The 13,654-nt window shown below is 46.7% G+C and overlaps 1 protein-coding gene across 3 annotated transcripts in view; it reads right to left on the bottom strand.

The window, feature by feature from the left end:
• The window catches only part of STUM (stum, mechanosensory transduction mediator homolog), a 51,033-nt gene that overhangs the window by 6,615 nt on the left and 30,764 nt on the right, over window positions 1-13,654 (bottom strand). For 2 of the 3 annotated variants that reach the window (XM_065833625.2, XM_065833626.2), the window contains exon 2: window positions 9,685-9,864. In XM_065833625.2, coding sequence (XP_065689697.1) covers window positions 9,685-9,864 — 180 coding nt within the window. Of the gene's footprint in view, window positions 3,703-9,684; window positions 9,865-13,654 lie in introns of all 3 variants that reach the window. The other variant, XM_071805942.1, reaches the window with a different exon arrangement.

The raw sequence follows: 13,654 nt of genomic DNA on the forward strand, positions 1-13,654 counted from the left end.
GAGGGAGGGGAAGGGAACATGATTAGTGTTAATTCCTAGCAAGGACCTTTGGTGAGGCTCAAGAGAGCCATGAGCCTGGTTTATCAGAAATGGTATATCGTGGGAAAATAGGGGGGCTGCCCTGGGACAGGCTCAGCCCAGCAAAGCTGCCCTGCCTTGCTTTAGCCACCGCCTGCCCCTTGCAACCGTGGGTGCAACCACCTTCCTGGGCATGGTGATGTGGCTGCAGTGTCAGCCTGGCTGCTGAGGTCCCTGTCACCGGCCCCAGCATGGGCAAAGGCACGTCTGCTTGAAAAGGTTATAAAGGTAGGTACTGGTGGCCACCAGTTCCAGTACGGCCCAATAACCTTAAACTTTCATGGAAATCAAGTATTTTCTGCCTGAATGATTACATATTGGAGCATGTTTTTCTGCAGTGTAGGGGAAATGTATATCCTTATACGCTGCTCCAGAGATGCTTCTGTTCCCCAGTGCTGAGCTGGCAGCTTGCTGGTCGTACATCCGACACCCATGCATCTCTACTTGCAATCTACATCTGAATCTCATCCTTGCAGAGGACTGCCAGGTAGGAGGAGGTTGGTTTCCTTTATGCACCTTTTAGTACCCATGCTGACTTTTGCTACTAGAGCTCTCCAACAGCAACCAATTTGCACCGCAGTTAGTGGAGGTGAACAAACATGTCTTGGAGGAGAAAGCAATGCTGTTAATTGCAGGCTGATAGGCCAGAGTTCACAGATTTTTGGGATGCCTCTGTGGGCCCTTCCCTTACTGATATTCTCATCCCTTGTGATGCTCTGGCTTTGCTCCAGCCCAGCAGAATTATAGGTGCTTTCGGGCACAGCAGCCATCTGGTGTGACCACAGAAAACTGAGCTTTCCGGTAGCAAAACTGATTGCACTGGGAAGCTGCTGAGATCCCTTCTCTAATGCACCTCTCGAGCAAGGCAGCAAAGCCCTTGAGGGGGCTTTGTCTTGGCTCATCCTTGACACCTGGGCCTTGCTGCATTGCAGCCACATGGCTGCTGCAAGGGATGAAGCAGCCTGTCCCACTGCTCATTGCAGCTCCTCAGGGCACTGAGCCCCCACTTTATTTGCTATCCTCTATGTACTGGTTGAGGGGAGGCTGCAAATCCCATAGGAGAGGGCTCCTCCCCCAGGGTTTAGGGCAGGGAAAGGTGATAGGAGAGCACCTGCAGCTCTTGTGATGACACAGGGTAACGAGAAAAATATTGGGTTTTTTAGGCACTTTCCGAGGTGGTTGCAACGATTGCACCGGAAGCTTTACCTGCTTTCTTTTTAAAAGAAGCTGGGATTGTTGTCACAATATTATCAATGCGAAACATCTCCCTTTTAAAGAAGCAATCAAAATGTCCTTGCCTGCACTGACTGCAACAGTGAAGATCTCTCAGCTAGAAACCTTTTAAAAATATGGAAGTTTTTTCTCTTTGTTTAAATAACTTCAGTAGCCTGCTATTTTTATATTTTGAATTTCAAATGAGTCCAAAATTTCACATCTGAGAGGAATGTATAACTCTTCGAACACTTTCCATCGATGCTTTAAAATATTTCTTTCTAACTCTTATGTCAGGCTTTTGTAAGTCCCTTTAAAAAGCTGAACACAAAATACCAGTAAGTGCCACAGCCTCTGTCTTTAAGGGATTCTTTGCTGAACTAAGAACTGGATGTGGCAAATAAACTTTACTGTACTCAGGAAAATCCACGTGTGCCCCCAGCCTTAGCAGCTTGGATCTCCTGCTGCTAAAAGAGCACATGGAATAGAAGAAGAGATTAATGATGCTTATCAGCGCATATAATCCTGTGCTGCATTGCTGCCTATTGAGTGCAGCTGAACAGAAATACTCTCAACACTTTGAAACAGCTCTTTCTAGGGGGGGAAATGATGATTTCTTATGCATTTATGGTCTAAGTGTGAGTCAGCTCTGAAGGCAAGATGAGCTGGTTGGAAACCTGTAATATGGGCTTGTCTATAGCATCAGTTTAATGTGTTTAGGGAGCACAGTAAAAAAACCTCAACCAACCACACAGACCAGAGCACTGGGCCATGGCACAAATCCTTCACTAAAGTAAGCAAGCTAGGTTATGCTTACAGTAACTTGCTTACATAGAAATACCTTTTATTAAGATAGAACAGAAACCCTTTAAGTCCTGCTATGAGTTTTGAAGTTGGCTGCAAGCCAGTTACAGTGGCCAAGCCTGTATGTCTCTTTACATGACCAAAGTAAGCCAAAAGATGACCTGTCCTATGCTAAACTTATTTATTAAAATACTTCAAAATTAACTTATTTAACAGTTTATATATGAAAATAGTTATTGCGTTTCTTGCACAGGAATAGCTATTCTGTATGAAGCAGCTATAAGTCAGTATGCCTGCAATATTGTTAAGGTACAGTTCTGTAAAGCAGGCAGCTCTATTATCAAGATTAAGTTGGTCTGAGTATCTTTGCACAAAATTGCTGATTTAATCAAGTTTGCTTGAAATTGCATTTCTTCTGTGAACCATTGCAAGTAAGATCCAGGCAGAAAAATAAACCAACCTGTGCACAGGCTGAATTAATGCAGAGGGTGGCCTCAGGGTGCTCTCGAGGCCGAAATGGGTCCCTGCCCTGCTCCGAGGGTGCCCATGGGGCAGCCCCAGGGACACTGCAACGCTGGGTGGAGAACACGTCCCCAGGGATGTGCAGCCACAGAACAGACACAGAGACAGGCGGACACACACACACGTATGGCCAAAGCGAATCCCAAACGGCCTTGTCCTGGCCGAGTACTCGCTGCTCTCTGTGGGGACCTGCCATGGGGCGTGAGGAGGACGAGGAAGAACAGAAAGAAACTTACCTTGTGAAACTTTGATGGTGAACAAAAGGAGGCAAAGGAACATGAAAGAAAGAGAGAGGGAGAAATGTAACTGTAGACGATATATCCAAAACACACGGAGAACCAGAAAAGAACTAATAAATTGAGGCTGCAGAGTAAACAGAGAACAGCTGCTCTACCATCAGACATTCACACAAGGATAAACTTTATTTAAAATACTTCTACTTGAAGTGCATCACTTCATTTAGGGCTCTAGTTTAAAGAGGATGGGGGAATCTTCATCTGTTTTCCAGCTCACTATCAACAAGCTGGATGCACTAACACCTCTGAGTGATGTTCCCACAAATGCTTTCCTCTGTGACACTGGTATTTCATGGGTTTGACTGAAGCGGAACCGTTCAGAGAAAGCAGCAAACAAGGTGTCACAGCATATCAGACAGTGAGTGTCATGCCGTTTATGGGAAAACTACCCTTGAAGGCTGCTTTGTGCTCACAGATACCTCACAGCTGCTGTGCGCCTCAGCCTGGCCAGGTGCTGCAAACCCTGCTGGTGTTTAATACTTGTACAATATGTTAAGAACTTACCCTGCTCCAGCATTTGGTAGGAAACTGCGAAAAAGGTTATTTTTACCTACTTTCCTTAGGCATAGTTTGGGTTTTGGCTCTATTTAGATAAAAAAAAAAAATCACACAAACAAAACAAAAAGGAAAAAACCCCACATAATTGTTGAGTGGGCAATTTGTGCTCAGAACTGCCTTCACCTCATGCAGAGTTACCAGTTGTTTTGGGATGTCTTGTCTTCCAAGTCTCTCAAAATTTGTCTGCTCTCTGCTTCCCAGGGTAGCTGTGTTACCTGCCCTAGCAGGGGCCCTGTGGAGAAGAGATGCTCAGTGACACGTTCCGAAGTCCCTCAGAACCCAAGCGTACGGTAACCATGTAATCATCTGCTGCTGCTTCTGGCAAGGTCTGAGTGCTGCAATTAGCAAAGAAGTGACAAGTGGGCAGCATGATTACAGGTAATTTCTTACTACTGGCTAGAAATCGGGACCTGAGAGCCAGCTGCCTGCTGCAGAAGGAGGGGCTGCAGCAGGAGTCCCTGTCCTGTGAAACCACAAGTGATGGTGCCTTGGCTTGTCCATGGACACAGCCACCCAAGTCGTTAATTCAGAGGCCAGAAGCTGAGCGAGGGCTTCCTCCAAAAGCCAGCGTTGGCTTCTATGCTGTGTTCATTCAAGGCAGAACAACACCTGGACAAACAGTCCCTGGCTTCTGTTCCCTATGTCACCTCAGCGTGACAAACTATATTGATTTCTGTGGTACTTGTCAAGAAATGGTACACAACCTTTCATAATGAGCTCCCAGCAGCTAGGGAGTTCCTGGAAAGGCCGTTCCTCTGCATTCATTCTGCACAATGCAACCAATGAAGATGTGGGCTGGGGACAAGGTGTGCCTTTAGCAGAGGGAAACTTGCCAAGAAAGCCTCAGGAGGCTTGTTTTCCTTTAGCTGGCCTTGGCCAGCTAATTAGCTGTTTAGCCTCAGCTCCGTGCCTCGTCCTCGCAGCCGTGACGAGGGGTTCAAAGAGAGTGCAGTGTGGCAGTGTTGCCCGGCCACCACCATGGGCGGCTGGATATTTGCAGCAGCAAGGGGAAGGTCCAGATTTGTTTTTTCCTTGACAAAAGAACTAAGTGCTTCCCTTTAATCTACCTTTGCCTTCAGGCAGCAGGTAAATCAAAGGACAGATCCCAAAGCCATATGGCTGCTTAAAGAAGATATCTGTGGCACTTAATGGGGACAGCTGGCAATTCATTTAAATCAGTAGAGAAAATGCCCCATGCCATTGTGCTGCCAAAAGTAATTAAATGTGATAGCAAAACTGCACTCAGTCTTCCTTCTGAGATATATCCCACCAAAGGGCACCTTACAGGAGATGGGGATGGGATGGGATACCCTGAGGTCAATTGGTCTCTTGGTGTGTCCCACCTTGCTCCTGACAGATGTGGGTCTACCTGCTCTTGGGGTCTTCCAGTGACAGAGAGGGCAGATCCTGTCATGCCACCTGTAGCAGGATGCAAACCCCCCTCTCTCTCCCCCTCCCTCCTCAGTATGGAAGGAGTAGGCACATCTCCCTCTCCCTCTGCTGTTTGAGGCTAACAGCTGCTTTTGTTCGACCCCAGAGCCCCCTGGCCAGGGCCATTAGGAGAAGGGAATGCCGAGGAGTCAGTGAGCTGCTGGGCACCTGTGGGGGAAGTTTGGAGGCTTCAGGGGCACCCCACAGCCAGTGTGGGGGTGCAGAGAAGCTTCTGGAATGCACGCAGTCAGATCTGATCAGCCAATATAAAAAACCGGACTCTCATTGAGACTGCGCCCATTGTCACGGGTCTCTCGGAGCATGAGCAAGATGCTGCCACCAAGAGCCCCTCTCCCTGGGATGGAGACTCCGCTTGCCTTGCCGCCACGGGTGTGAGTAAAACTTCTCCTCACAGGATTGTGAGTGTATTTATACTTTCTGTGCACATATGCACACGTAACTTCCCGTGCTTAATATGAGCACGTGTAAAATTAATTCTTGCATAATCGCAGGTGTATTTTCCTCCCGTGCTGCCACATAAGCACGTGTAACTTCCTGTGCACATTTGCACGCATACTTTCCGTGCTTAATACAAGCACGTGTAACTTTCCATGCACATTTGCATGGGTACTTTCCATCCTTAATACAAGCACGTGTAACTTTCCGTGCTCAATACAAGCACGTGTATAAATTATTTCCTCGCCCAATCGCGAGTGTATTTTCCTCCCATGCTTCCACATAAGCACGTGTAATATTCCGTGCACATTTGCACATGTAAGTAAATTAACCCTCGCAGGATTGCGAGTGTATAATAAATTTACCCTCACAGAATCGCAGTACTTTCTGTACTCACTGCGAGTACGTGTATCTCTTCAAAAATAATCCCGCACCATGTTCAGGCAAGTGTGTACTCCTCCCGGACTTAGAGACGGTTCCAGCATTGTTTTGGTGAAGCCACGTGCATGCACTCTGTGGACCGCCTGTTGTATTAGTTGCTGCCCCTTAATAATTTTCCTCAACTGATATCCAAACCTGTATTTAAGTCACTTTTGGAGTGCTAAAACCCTGTTTCTCACCGGTTTAATAAAAGTTGTTTTGGACCCTGTTGTCCCTTAAACTAACCTCGGGGTGCCTCCGTGACACCACCTCTTCAGCATTTTGACTTCACTGAAGGGAAAATGCCTTCTAATTTCCATACAGATCTCTCCTGCTGTTGTTTAAGTCTGTCTCAGGCTAAACTGCTGTCCTCTCCTGTTTACTAGCCTGCAGAATCTCTTCATAGCCTGCTGTCTCACCGTCCTCTGGACTCTTTCCAGGTTGTTCACATGGAGTACAGCCTCCAAAGCCAGGCACAAGCCTTGCTGAAGCTTTACGTGTGCTGAGAAAGGTGAGGGGACCAGTTAATGCTTGCACCTGCCTGGGTGGTGTTTATACCCCCTCACATCCCCCCATGTACTCCTGTGCAGCTTGTGACTCACTGCAGCCACCACAGACTTCTCTGAAAAAACAAGTTGTTCCCTAGCATGTATTCAGTTGATTAATCCTTCCTTAGTGTCTTGGACTGGACTCTATTGAGTAGCATTTATTTTTTTCAGACCATTTCTTCAATTTGCTTAAATCCGGATGCTGCCCTGGCTGTCCCTGCCATCCATGCAGCTGCCGTTGGTGAGGGGCTGGTAAGCCCCTTCTCTGGTTCACCACCAAGCTATGAATTAAAGTACTGAACATGGCTGGATTCGTGAGAGACCTTTCAACACACCTCTCCTTATATCTTTCTGGTTCAGGCAAATGCATTTAGAGAACCATTCTCAATGCATTTTTACCCAGGCCACATCTCCCTGGCTTGCTGGTAGGAACACTGTGTGAGACAATGTCAGCACCTGAAGGTCAGGAGGGATGGCCGACCGCCACTGCCGCTTGCAAAACCAATCCCTCTGCCACAGGCGGGAATCGAGCCAGTCTGACATGGCTTGCCCTGGACAAACCCAGGCTGACTTTATTTCTTTTTATTTTCTAAATGCATGCAAGTCACTTTTTTGATTACATCTTACAGGAACTGAAGCATACTTGATTTGCCTGTAATTCTTCTCCTCTTCCCCTCGTTAAAGACAGCATGACATTGTCCCAACAGCTCTCCCCTCAGAGCAGGCTCCCTTTTTAATGGCTGAGAATTAGCACTGGGAGATGAAAACCTGAAAGGAGCATCCCTAACTCTCCCCAGTCCCCTACCAGCTGACATGTCCTGATTCAGGGATTGGGACCCTCACCCTTTGGGGACAGCCAAAGCAGAGTCCCCAGACCCCAGCTGCTCCCCCTCACTTCTTCTCACTGGCAGCCCCCATCAGCTCAGACACCCCACACCGTGCCCGGCCTCCTGCCCACCCAGATTCTATGGCACCTTCACAGGGACATGTGCAATCAGCCGTTTAAAGGTGAGAAAGACTAGATGTGGGCAGTAGCTTCATCTTTTTTTAACTGTTTCCCACCTGCACGCAGATTTAAGCTTCAATTGTGTACAATTTTCACCCAGTGCATGTTTGTACACATACAAAACCCAACCAAAGCAAACTGCTTCCTGGCAGTGTTTTTAAATGAAATGTCTTATTTCTTGCATTTGAAATATTGTTTCCTTTTAAAGTTATTACTTCGGGTTTTTTGAACATGAAAACAAAACACGAAAAAAACAAACCATTTTGGGGTTTGGCAAGGCTGTTTGATCCAGCTGGGAGCAATTGATCACTTCTGCTCTTTCATTTGACCGAAAAAATGAGTTTTTTATTTTATTCTCCATGAACCATGAGCTGCTTTATTTAGCCATTATTTTCTCTGCATGGTAAGTAAACTTAAAATCCAGCTATTGAATGAGACAGCAAGAAACTGCCAAGGTTGACAGCTTGTCAGATGATATATAGCTGGTTAACACAGGAACACGTTGACTCCTCTTACCTTGCTCTACTGCCACCAGAGCGGCTGGGATGAAATATTGCTGCAGCTGGGGACTTCTTGGCCTGAGCGTCCCCACCACATGCAGCGCACCCTCCCTCTGCCTCTCAGACTGGTGGGGTCCAGCCAGGTGTGGGGAACAGTTTTGGGGTGATACGTCCAAGCTGCATGGTTTTCACCAGCAAGCAAACTGGAAAACCAGTAAGACCCCCCTGAACCCTAGCCCCTCTACCCAAAGGACATACATGAACAGGACTATGGAGAAAAGCAAGTCATGGTTTCAGCTGTAGCTCTTTTATTGGGACAGATGTTTTATCTGAATAGATGTTTTCCTGCCCCTCCCCACAGCTGCAGAACTGAGTCCTGCCAGAGCAGCCTGTCCAGCAGAGGAATAGCAGAAGAGCGTATGGTTATGAACACGTAATTATGGGATTACACACAAATTGGGCAGGTTCTTAAAGACACATCACAGATGTACACTGATTCACAATTTATCCTCAGAAATACCTTGAGCTACACCTGATGTACAGGTACGCCTGAGATGCAATTTGGCAGGTGGTTTGCAGGGAAAAAAAAATAAAGAGCAGTATTGCCTTCATCCTGAGGAAAGCCTTTTGCCTCACTTATGTTAAGGTTTTTAATATCTATCATTTGCTCTGCGTGGGGATTGCCCTTAGCTCAGCCTGTAAATTGAAGCTGACTCAGAAATTAGTAGGTGGCTTGGTGAGAGGGTTTTACCCCTGAGTTTGGAGGCTGAAGACGTGCACTAGTTTCCTACTGGGTTTGGTTTTTTTTTAGTTTCATCCATTTAATCTTCAGGCGGATGCCTGGCAATTTCCTGAGATCCTCTCTCCTCCTCTGTCATGCAGGCACAGATGTCACCAGCAGAAATGATGAAGTGGAGCCCCTTCAAACCAACAGGCAAAAGCTGCTGGTCAGGTCTCAGATCTGTCTGGTTCAGGACCATGCCCACCAGCCTCTCCCAGCCTTTGGAAAGGGAGTGAGGTCTCGCAGATGCAATCAACAGCATGAGTTGCAAGGTGAGGCTGTCACTTTTATTCTCTGCAATATGGTAGAGGTGCAAAATCATACTCCTTTTTGCACCAGTAAAAGTCTTGAGCAGATAAAGTTTACAGAGCTTGTATTCTAGATCAGTAATACCTAGTTGACTGAGTGATCTAAATTATGTATTAATACGTTTAAAAAAGGATTTCTCTCTCCTTCCCCTAAACTAATGTTTCAGAGCCTCTTTAAAGGGTTTAGGGGAAATCCTTCTAGGAGTAGCTAAACAGTTCTGTTCAGCCTAAGAACTTGGTGAAACATGAAAAAAGCCTTTAGGTAAATGTATTCTGGGGAGGAAGGAGGGTCCAGGAGGTCCCTTGGGCTCTTCTGGGGACAGCTGGCCCCGTGTGCTCTGTGGGAGCAGAACCAGCCCCAGGGGAATGTCTTGCTAACCAGAGAGATGCAGAGTTGTGAGGCAGAAAGGGCCTTCTCGTTCCAACACACACACACGGATGGAACCAGGGCAGAAAGGGCTCCAGACAGCAGAGTTCGATGTGCGGGAGGGCCTCACCCCTTCCCACTTTTCATCTTATAAAGGGCAAAGGAAGATCCTAACCCATATGGTGAGAAGGGAGACTCTTCCATCTGTGTCACAGGGCCCATCCCAATTGTGTCCCAGCACTTCCTCTGTCTACTGTGTTTCTGATGGACTTGCAGAGCCTGTCCTGCGGCTCTTTGTCCCTAGAGCACAGTTCGATGTTTTGCAGGGGTGTGAGCTGGGACCCAGCAATGTGGCCACAGAGGGGAGAAGCCGGGGGGGTGAGTGCATTGTACTTACTTGCGAGAATGACCATGTCCATCCCCCAAAATATACTCATAATCCAGCCAACCATCACGATGGCCGTCAGGATCTGAATGAGAGCAGCAGCGATGTTCAGCCAGAAGACACAACACATGTGCCGGTCAGGGAGGTCGGTCCGGGCTCCACACAGCACGGTGAAAGCAGATACAAACGTTCCTAGGGAGAGAGGAGCAACAAAATGTACAGTGAAAGACACAGCTTTGTGCCAAATTCCTTCCATTAGGCCCCGTTCTCACGGCACCCCACTCCTTGTGCTCCCACTGCGATGCTGAAAAGCTGGAAGCTCTTCACGAGGGGACAAATGGAGGCACAGCCATATCTCACTCCAACGTACTCCTGTCTACCATTGAATTGCACTGATACGTATACTTGAAAACCAGGACAGAAGAAACACTTTTTGGGTTTTGGCCCCTTCACCCCAACCCAACAGTAACTACTTTATGCACTGCAGGCAGTTCACAAGGGAGGGCTGTGTGACTGTGGAAATACCAGTCTACCTTTTTTCTGGCTGGTGGCTCTCTCTTAGGGAAAATATTTGCTCCACAGAAGCTGTAAAAGGGAAAATTGCACTCAGAGTAGGACTGGTTTTAGAAAGCTGCAGGGCTCTGGCATGTTTGGCAGTCTGTTACCCTTCACCAGTGTTGCTCTAGAGGGGGAACACACAAAAAAGGGGTGTTAAGAGGCACTGTATCTTTGCACAACATTTTACCCACTCACAAACTGTTACTTGAGAGCATGTTTTAACAAAGCAGAAGCAGCTAAACCAGTGCTGGAACCAGGTGATCTGGTGTTGCAGCCCTGGACTCTACTTCAGACCAAAATGTGCAAACACCCTTCGGATTTCCCAAAACAATTCAGATGACAGATCTAATTGATGTATGAAAGCTGGGGAAAAAAACAAAATAAACAAAACCAAAAAAGCCCCCAACCAAATCAACCAACCAACCAACCAACAAACAAACAAACAAACAACTACACCACAGCAGCCTTTACAATTATTCTCCCTGAATTTGCCACATTGGACAAGCCTGATCATTTATTCACAGCTGATGTCCTGTGTCTTGTGTCCACAGGTGGTTTTTTGTTTTTGTTTTAATATAGCATTGCTAAGCTACATACAAAGGTGTCATGCGGATTGTACTGGATAATGTAGTTTTGTGAAATGTTTTCTTTAATTAACATCTTGAATTAAAAACCTTGCAGCATGTTTTCCAGTGGTCTCTACAGAAATTGCCCTTTTTCCTATCAAAGTGTGGAAGCCTGCAAATGCCCTGTAAGATGTGAATGAATGAGCTCATCTTCAATGCATGAGTGCCCTGTTGAACTCAGGGGAAGGAGGGAATCCCTTGGCTTGACTGAAGATGGGGAGAAAATACTCAGTTTACACCCTTCCAGAAGACCTCACCAGAGAAAGAGCAAAAAGATCTGGGTTGGGAGCAAAATACCATTTCATCCCAAGCTGCCAGGGTGGTATAAGAGATAATATCATAGAATCATAGAACAGTCTGGGTTGGAAGGGACCTCCAAAGGACATCCAGTCCAACCCCCTGCAATGAGCAGGGACACCTTCAACCAGATCAGGTTGCTCAGAGCCCCGTCCAGCCTGGCCTTGAATGTCTCCAGGGATGGGGCATCTACCATCCCTCTGGGCAACCTGGGCCAGTGTTTCACCACCCTCATTGTAAAAAATTATTTCCTCATGTCTAGTCTGATTTTCCATTGCTGCCTCTTCTTCAGTGGGTCACGAGGAGAACACACAGTTAAGATGCTGAAATGCTGAGGAAGGCTGGGTACAGCCTATTTTTAATCTCACCATCCTCTGCAGGCTTCAACTCCAGCATCTTCCTAACATTCCATCAGCTCCTAAAGCCCTGCTCGTCCTCCTGCCGCTGGCTGGATCCAATTTTGTCCTCCGACCCGCTCCCTTTGCCGCACGCGGAGCAGCAGGAGGGCGAGGGGGCAGGCAAGGGCTGCTGGGGGGTGGGAAGCAGCCCTACGGCAGAGCATTGCAAGCAGCATCTTCACCCAGGTGAGAAATGCCCCCCCAGGCTTTGTACTTGGACTGTTCAGCTTTCCCAGGCAGGGTTTCACCTCCTTGTCCACCAAAGCCAAAGGGTCTGCACAGAGGAAAAGGGGAAATAATTTTAATCCCAAAGGATGTTGTATAATTCTCCCCACTGCCTGTTAAAAGACATGCTGTCTTTTGCTCTGTGGCTTTGTTTTTCATGTCTTTTGTGACCTCTTTGTGGGATTATGTGAAATCTCTGCCCCACTTCACCTAGCTTTTTCTTCCTTTATAGTGTCTCCAAGGCAGAAGGAAGCCTGGAATATTCCCTTGTGCTTCCTAAAACTGTTCTCTGCAAAGTTACACCACAACACTCTCTGAGATTAAATATGGATTGAGGCAAGATCAGAAACTGGGTGTTTACATTTTTCCATCAGGATGTGAAATCTTGCCAAATGGAAGTGCATGTCTCTCTTTAAAATGAAAATCTTCTTCTGCCTCCTTACCTTTCACTCTTCCAAAATCTGTTACAAAAAAAGGTCATAAATGAGCAATAATTCTTAAGATACAGCTTCAAATCCTTCCAGTGAAGCTTTTAAGATTTCTACATCATTAGAGTGAGATGCTGAATTAGCTAATTAATCCCCCAAACACCACAGTGACTAAGCTAAAGTCTAGTGCCATTCAGAAGGGAATACAGCAGACAGAGCAGTTAAGTGTCCCTCTCTGGACAGGAAATTGATACAGAAACTAGGATTAAAACCTCATGAACTTGGGCTTCTGATTCCCTCTTCAAGGCACTTGCTCAGTCATGGGAGCCAATTCATTTTCCAATGCCAGTGCATTTTCTCTAGTAATTGTGATTAGCTGATCTTTGCGAGGTTGTAGGCATTTTTAAATACAAGACTTGAAACATGCCAGCAGACAGAAGATGGAAATATTTTTCTTCTTGTCCGCATACGCTTTAAAAAGTGAAGCAGAAGAAAGAGTCTTAAATGCATTTGCCAAGGTAGATGTTTTTCCCTTAAGACACCACCGTAGTTACACATTGCCGAATATGGAAGCGTTTGCATCTGGAAGCAGAGAGGTGGAGAGGAGGAAGACAAGCAAGCTGTAACTGCTGATACCGGCTGGCTGCATCAGAGCTGGGGCACTGAACCATTTCTCTTCCTGTCCAAGCACTCAAACACTTGAAAATCTATCGTCTACAAATCATAAAATTGGTATGCAAACTGCAGCTGGGATGATGCTGGCCAAATAAATCATCTGTCCAAAAAGGTCTGAGGTTGTGAGTGTAACCAGCAAACACAGACTACTAACTCTGCAAGCAGATGTAGACTAAAAGCTCCCACAGGTATGCCAGCATACGTAAATTATATCAAGCATTTCTTCTATCTTCCCAATGAAAAATACCCCAAACACAGTAAAATCTGGGATTATTTTAAATCATGAACCAATACAACCTCTTTGGGGACAGAGTGGAGGTGGTGGAGAGATGTCCAATGTTACCTAATGAGTCTGTTCATTCAGCCTCACCTGGCATCAGAGCCAGGAGGTGTCTGGGGCTGGGTGGAGGGTTGGGGGCGGCTGAGGTTTGTCCTCCTGGGGCAGCTGTGGGGCAGAGGATGAAGAGGCCATGTGCAGTGAGGTTTGGATGCGATGGGATGGGGTGGGATGGGAAGCCAACCTTGCTCTTTCAACTCATCTCGTCTCACTTGTGGCAGTGTCAGCCAGCCAGGGCACTGCATGCTGTTTTCAGCAAGGGAAGAAAGTCTCTGTGGGCCTGTGTTTGCTTTTGCTGCCAGCAGGACTGGAGTATTTTTCAATTGCACCAGTAAATATGGAAGGCTTCTTGTTTTCAACAGTTTAATCCATAGAACACGAAGGGGATGTGTTATCTGTAGGACAACACTGTAAAGGGAGAGACAAAGGAGGGGTTTT

Source organism: Patagioenas fasciata, chromosome 3, assembly GCF_037038585.1.
Source record: "Patagioenas fasciata isolate bPatFas1 chromosome 3, bPatFas1.hap1, whole genome shotgun sequence".
NCBI classification, from domain to species: domain Eukaryota; kingdom Metazoa; phylum Chordata; class Aves; order Columbiformes; family Columbidae; genus Patagioenas; species Patagioenas fasciata.